We start from the raw sequence: 7,572 nt of genomic DNA, 5'->3' as shown, positions 1-7,572 counted from the left end.
CTCATGCAGTCAAAGATGGCAATTATGGCATTTATTTGTGAACCACACTAGATGGAGGCTTTTTGAACATTGCAAGGTTTAGAGTGAAAATCAAGGTGAAAGAATTGGTTCTGAGAGATTTCCTGTTTGTGGATGACATTGCCTTGGTTGCCCATGGTGAATCTTCTCTGCAAAATTTCTTGTGCAGATTTTCAGAATCATGCAAGAGTTTTGGGTTGGCAATTAGTCTCTAGAAGACTGTGATCATGTACCAAGGCAAGAAAGTACCAATACCCGACATCACTCTGGAGGATAAATCTCTTGGCATCGTTGATGATTTTTGTTACTTGGGTTCTACAGTAAACAGGAATCTTTACCTTCAGACTGAATTGACTAACAGAATCAGAAAAGCAGCTAAAAATTTCGAGCTGTTACAGAAACGTGCATAGAATAACAGCAAACTAACAGCTATGAGAGTCGTGTGTTGTCGGCCTTGCTTTATGGTTCAGAAATGTGGACTACATGTGCTAAGCATATCAACAGGTTCCATATGAGATGTCTACATAAGAGCCTGAAAATAAAGTGGGAAAATGGAATACCAAATGCAGAGGTACTGGAACATGCAGGACTGACACACTTAGAGTCAGTCACTTAGAGTCACTTAGAGTCAGGAGAATAGGAGATCATATCCCCAAGGATATGTTGTATAGTGAGATTCAAAGATGCTCTAAAAAGTGGGGTAGCCCTCTATGGCAGTACCATGATATATGCAAAAATTATATGAAATCATTCAACATCCGTGTAAAAACTGGGAGGAACTGGGAGAGTCTTGTCCAATCTGGAGGAAACATCTGGCGCTAGGTGCAGCTCAGTATGAAGTGTTTTTGATCCAGAGGATGAAAGCAAAGTGAGAGAGAAGAACGCAGCATGCTGCAAATTTGGATTCCAGCTTAGACAACGTATGGATCTCTGAAACTTGTAACAAGCTGTGGTGCTGTTGAATTGGACTTGTCAGCCTCAAATGGATTCATTAGGCATCTGCCTAGACTTCTTATGTGTACACCGTGATCCAGAGGATTGATGGTTGCTTACTCTACAGGAGACCTGGGAGATAATTGCCCTACTTGGTCTTAGTTAGGTTTCAGCTAGCATATTCTTCATTATTCTGGGATCCACAATTTAAGAAGGATGTAGAGAAACTGGAGAGGATCCAGAGAGTTAAAAAACAAAGATGATAAAGATGTGGATTGCAGGCCATCTGAGGACAGGTGGACTGCTTGAGATAGATGTACCTACAAAAAGTTGATGGAGTTGTCACCAGCTACAAAATTAGCTATACAGTTAGCTTTCTATGTCCTTTCCTACCTGCATATGGAATATGCATTTAAACAAGAGATTTAGAAGTGAATTTAACAAGCTAAGAAATTGAGCTGTCTTGTGGTTATGTTTACACTATAGTAGTAGCGCTTGACCCTATTAATACAGGGTTGTTCCTAGACCTATTTGTCTGTATGTGGGGCCTCTGCAGAATACAGTGTAGCATGGAACATGCCTGTGTTGAGGTAGTTACTGAGGTAGATCTAGTTTGTTTATATTCCCCAAGTTAAAAAAATTAGACTGTGGAAGAAAGTAGATGACTATATTAGTGTGTAGTGCTACTTGGAACTTGTATTTTATTTCTGTTTTAAACATTAATAGAGGCATGGGCTTTGGTACACTTGGGCAGCTCTCATCTTGAATGGTCAGATGAAAATATGTCCAAACAGGGAATATGACTAAAACCTGGAGGTTCCTGGCTAGAGGCTCTTGCCCCTACACCCCAGGTCAGACTGATCTCCACATTTGGAATCAGGAAGGAATTTTACCGCGTGGTCAGATCAGAAAATACCAGGGGATTTTTTGACCTCCTCCAAAGCATGGCCGTTTGATTTCTTGAGTGCATTTCAATAAGCCTTGCAGCAGCAGAACACCAGAGCAGCTGTCCCCCTGCTTTACCTGTGGCAGGTTAACGTGTAGTTGTGTGACAGGCTTGATTACATAGTGCTGAAGAGTTTAAACCCCTTGGCTCAAATGTCTCCATGCCCAGCAGCCCTGGAAAATAAATAGGCTCCTGGTGGAGGGGACACAGAGGGGTTCCCTTGCTGGGGAGTTTAAGCTTCATACCCAGTAGTCCAGAGCCTACCAAGCACCCCTGGTCCTGTTGTTAACTGCAGTGGGGTTGCTGGATGTGAAGTTTAAACTGCCAGTGGGAGGAGCCCTTCAGCCTCCCCAGCCAAGAGCCTCTGATTACTTTGCACGTGGCTGCCAGCAGTCGCATGTTTGGGATCTGTCCTTGATCCCAACACTTGTATGTCCACCATGTGTGTCTGGCATGGCAAGGGCATGTTAAGATGTGCAGTTGTGATCAGGAATCAGATCCCATCCCATAATAATGTTAAAGTTTGCCAGTAGTCAGTGTCTCTTAATTTATTCCAATAAAAGGAATTCCAGTTATTCATTTCTTCTGCAGTCATGAAGCTTGGCTGGGACGCGTGTCATTTTTAATAGCATAAATAACTTCCAAACTGCATGAAGTAATACTTGTGTCTGGGTAGGAATGAATGGTAGCTGAAACATAACGGATACACAGGATCAGTGTATCACTGGCACTTTGTAAAAGCCAAAATAATAAAACAGCTGCTTGGGTTGTAAATAAGGTTGCATTTGTTAAATTTCCAATATTTTGTTAGCTGCATTGTACATTTAATATATGGAATGAATGGGGGTCTTTTTAAATTGTTGTTTTGTTGCCAGCAGTATGTCACACAGATATCCTTCGCAATACATCCTGAGAACCCATGACAAATCGGCAATTAAATTAGGAGCCAGAAAATTATCTTTTGCTTTCACAGTCCATATAAGTGTAGGGAGGGCAGACGAGGAAATGGCTGAAAACTTCCATACCTTTCAGATTTAACCTATTTTGTGGGGGAGGAGGGTGGGCCTGGGGTGTGAGACAGAGGGATCTTTTGCATTAACACTTACTTTTCCAGGTTGAACGGAGGCAGTTTCCACCCCTTTTAGGAGAAGAATCCAGGTATTCCCTCCTCTGTGTCCCTGAGGGGCCTTCTTTTAAGTGCATATTTGCACCAACTTGTTTGATCTGAAATAAGATTAAATGGAAATGTAAAGAAATGTTATTTTAGTTGTGTGCATGTGAAGAAAATGAACCCTCTGAAACAAAACAATGTAACAAAATCTTCCAATATAGAGCATGTCAAGGCTTTTATATTTTAAAAGTGAACTATTGACTAGTATATACTGTTGGGGTGAGCGAGTCACTGGTCTGGAGAACATCTTATTTACCATCTTTAATACTTAATGCATGTCATTCAATACGTTATGTCTGTGAAACTTCTAATCACTGTATTTTGCATGCAGGCTGACAGCCAAGTGGAGCAAAATAGAAAACACTTCTATGAGGTGTCTCTTGAGTATGTGTGTAAGCTGCAGGAGATACAGGAACGAAAGACATTTGAGTGTGTGGAACCTGTAAGTATTATGGAATGCAATTTATTAAGAAAGCAATACAACTTATTTTTTTAGTTAAGTGACAGAGGGGAAATATAACAGACCATGAAACAAAAAGTATCATTTGTCAGTTTTGGCTTATGGGGGCTTTTGGCAGACTGGTTATTTTGATTTAATTCAGAGCCACTCAAATGTTAGTAATCCAAAGACCTGTTTTTAATCTAAGATGAGGTCCTGTTGACTTAATTTATGTTTGTACCTGTTCACTAGAAAGCAGCATGCATTCCTGAATCTCCAAAATAGGGGTAATCTGAAATTCTCAAATTTTGAGAGAGACGAAGCTTTGGAAAAAGAATGAATTTCCCTTGGGTTTCAATGCAATCCATAAACATGCTACTAAGGCTTATTTAAAGTTCCTGGCTGGACTTGTCCTAAAGTTTCCTCATATTTGAGTTAGGAGTCTAACCCAGTGTTAAACTTAGGCCAATATTACATGGTTTCAAGGTTTTTATTTTAATGAAATGCTTAGAGTCTAATTGTTGAAATGGGGGAATGGATTTTTCTGCAAAGCTGAGGGGTCTAGGCAAAACAGTCCCCTTGACTTAAATCCTCAAATTCATTAGGCCTAGAGAACTCAGATTTTCAACAAATATAACTATTTTGGTTAAGGGCATATAGACTTTATTTTGTTTTTATCAAAATAGTTATACTAGCATAAATGCCTAGATCTACTGGTATTAAAGTACTATGTTGGCATAATTTGCTTGTGTTTGGGAAGCAGGGATAGGTTATACTGGCATAAGAACTCTTTAACTATATGTTAGCTTTGTAAAATAGCATAGGAGTTTATTGCTTTGCTTTCTTCGTTTTAAAGTAGTGGTGGACAAGGCCTTAAACATTTTTCAAAATTTCCCCTTTTAAAAAAAAATGTACCCAGAAGCTTTGCCTCTTTGCTATTTAGTCATTCTTTGACACAAGCCCTTTGAGCCATTTCTTCACGGCCTAGTTTGAAACCAGTCTGTCTTAGAAGCAGGGGTGTAGGTTGTAGCTGTGTTGGTTTAAGGACATAGGCAGACAAGGTTCCTTGGGTGAATTTAATATCTTTTATTAGACCAACCCAAATAATGTCTTAGAATGCATTTTCAGGACTTATGTCTGTGCTTTTGCAATTTGAAGCTTTGCTACCTATTGATAAAATCTTTGCCCTGTAGACTGGGCAAGCTGTATCTGAGAGGATGCTGTTGTTTGCTTTGTATCTGACTATATAGTGCAGGGGTTGTGAGCCAGGGGTATGCATACCCCCAGGGGTACTTAGAAAGATCTTCGGGGGTATGCATGAACGGACGGGCACGTAGGTGGGTGGGCGGGGATGGAGCATGCCCCGGGGCATGGTGGCAGCAACTCCCCTGGTGCGTTTGCCTCTTACCTGGGGGAGAGACACGCTGGGCACTGCCGGCCCCACATGGCACATCATGGTGTCTCGCTGCCCCCACCCCAGCTTGCTCTCCTGATTGGCTGCTGCGAGGGTCTCAATGGCAGTGGCGGGGAAAGTGTGTTTCTATGCCCGCTCCCAGGGGCAGGGCCGGGAGGGAGTGGGGTGCAAAGTCAGTGGCGCCCCTCTGCATACCACGCAGGCACTGTCTGGCCTGCTTTCCCACGGCCAGTTGCACCTGCGGCTCTGCAGGCTGCTTACGAGTGGTATGCAATTGACCGGGTGCGAGGCCTGTCAGCAGCCTACAGAGCCGCATGTGCAAATGGTCATGGGAATTCAGGTCGCAGTTGCGGCGTGGGGCATTGGGCGTCAGGGTCAGTGGTGCAGGGCAGTGGGTGGCAGCTTGGCAGCTGCTGTATGTGAGCACCCCCAGCCCGGTCCAGCCGCCACCACCAGAAGGGGTATACTTGTTAAAAAAGGTTGAAACCCCTTGATATAGTGGGACTCTGTGAATTATTTTTTCTGTTTAATTTCCCCTGAGAATGTAACCTGCGATTCTATTTTTGTAAAGGTGGTAAAGCACTCTTAAAATGTTCCATTTAACATAGCTTCAAAGTATTGTTAAATCAGGCTGTGCCTCTCATACACAATACAGAAGTCCATCTTTTCCTTTGTTATTACTCTCACTGTTTTGACTTTTTTTTCCTTACCAATCTGTTAATTAAATTAACTAGTTCATTGTGAATAGGGGACATTTGAGAAACAAACAAACAAAAAACAATTTTTGGTTTTAATTTTCTAAAGGGTTACAAGAAAATACAACAACCTTTCTCTGATAACTGAAATTGTCTTCTGCTTATATTTCAGGTGCTGTCATTTTTTCAGGGTTTGTTCACTTTCTATCATCAAGGATATGAACTTGCCAAAGACTTTAATCACTACAAAATGGATCTACAAATTAATATTCAAAATGTAAGTCAAGATCTCTTACATTTAAGTCATTTATAACTTTCTCTAATAAAATGTATGTTACTGCGTTTGGTCAACTATAATCAATGCTAGTTTCTTAGTAATGTTACTTAATCACTTAAAGTGTAGGCATATAATGCCATCTTCTGGCTAACCAGCTGTACGAGCGAATAAATTGTTATCTGATGACTGATAATGCAGTAAGTCCTGCCACCTAGTGGTTTGTAATACCCTTTAAAATACTTTGATTTGGTCATAAACACACATTTTTTTAGATAATGTCTTCAAATTCATTATACTCACATTACAAGTGTTTAATGTTTTGATTGGAAAACAGTTATCCTCTTCATAAGTTGAGACTAGCAATGGAGTATAGATCTCTTGACCTTTTTAGGTATATTTTTAAATTTAGGTTAGAATGTCATTTACAATAGGAACATACTGGATGTAACTGAAGAACATAAAATTGAAGTGATTACATTTCTTAATGTTTGACAAACTCAGTAGCACCTCCTTTGAGATCCAAAGAAAGAATGGCTTGGAAGCCTAGATATTCTTTGCTAGAAGTAACACTATTAGAAAATTGTGTTCTTGAAGCATGTGGGTTGCACCATGCTATTACCTATGCTATATGTAACACTGCCCCATTTTAAGGGGAAAACGAGACCTTTATAATTGTTAGACTTGGCTGGGAAGCAGTTGAGTACTTTATATAAAAGGATGAAAGTGCTGCAGAATGGGAACAGACACCTTCCTATAGCAGATCTAGAAGTAAGGGGATTGAAAGGAGTAGCCCCGCATGGGCTGAACAACCTCTTTGACATTTTTGCGTAAGTTTAGCAGAAGAATGAAGCTGCTGTATAATGACGATGGGGGAGTAGTGAATTCTTGCTAGGCTAGGAAGGAGGCCTGCTGCCTAATGTGCCAGCAAGCAGCTCATTAAGCTGTGCTGGTTATTAGTCTTCAGGGCTGTCTGGAATTAGTACACAAGCCATCCTTCTAGGATATAACAGTCTAAGTTTAGACATAATTTAATGAATTGGAAAAGTAGATGCTAGTGGGGAAAAAGTGAAGATTAAGATTACAATAATATTTGATTACTGAAGGATGTGGTGATCACATCTTGATGGTACTGCTCTTTCATTTCCTTTTTTGCTGTACATATAAATCTTCTGTCTTCACTCATGAAGTTTCCCTTCTAGTTATGTTAGGTTAGCAAGGAGGATTTGATGATTCTGAATTAGTGCTAGGGAACTTCAAAGAAAGTTGGCCTTTCCTGGAAGGACTTGAATGAAGGGGGAGTGTATGTATCCCACCAAAAGTGAGTGATTATTTCAAGGACAAAGCTGAGAGTAGGAGAGGGGCATAAAGGCACCTTTCAGTCTGATGCTGTGGTTGTAGTTAAAAAAATTTAATTGGAGCTGGGCAAGAAATTAAACGTGAGATGAGGGTGGAGTTATGCAAGGTTTTGCAAGTGTGGATGAGGAATTGAATTTGAACTTGTAGATGAAAGTGAGTCAGTAGAGAGGCTTGAAGGGGAAAGTGTCATGGTCAGAGAACAGGTTGAATTAATCAAAGTGGGATATGACAGTTGAGAATATAGAGCTGGATTGAACAGATGAGTTGGATTTTAAAAATTCTGTAAGGGAAAAGAGGTAAGACTGAGTAACAACAGTCATTAT

The 7,572-nt window shown here is 40.6% G+C and overlaps 1 protein-coding gene across 4 annotated transcripts in view; it reads left to right on the top strand.

Annotated features, from left to right (window-relative positions):
- ARHGAP10 (Rho GTPase activating protein 10) overlaps positions 1–7,572 on the top strand; it is a 221,633-nt gene that overhangs the window by 87,301 nt on the left and 126,760 nt on the right. For all 4 annotated transcript variants that reach the window (XM_006023709.3, XM_025204307.1, XM_006023708.3 and 1 more), the window contains exons 6-7: positions 3,400–3,510; positions 5,789–5,893. In XM_006023709.3, coding sequence (XP_006023771.1) covers positions 3,400–3,510; positions 5,789–5,893 — 216 coding nt within the window. The remainder of the gene's footprint in view (positions 1–3,399; positions 3,511–5,788; positions 5,894–7,572) is intronic.

The sequence above is a fragment of the Alligator sinensis genome, unplaced genomic scaffold, assembly GCF_000455745.1.
Source record: "Alligator sinensis unplaced genomic scaffold, ASM45574v1 scaffold169_2, whole genome shotgun sequence".
NCBI lineage: Eukaryota > Metazoa > Chordata > Crocodylia > Alligatoridae > Alligator > Alligator sinensis.
Note: the sequence above shows the minus strand (reverse complement) of the source record. Positions and strands in the feature narration are given on the sequence as shown.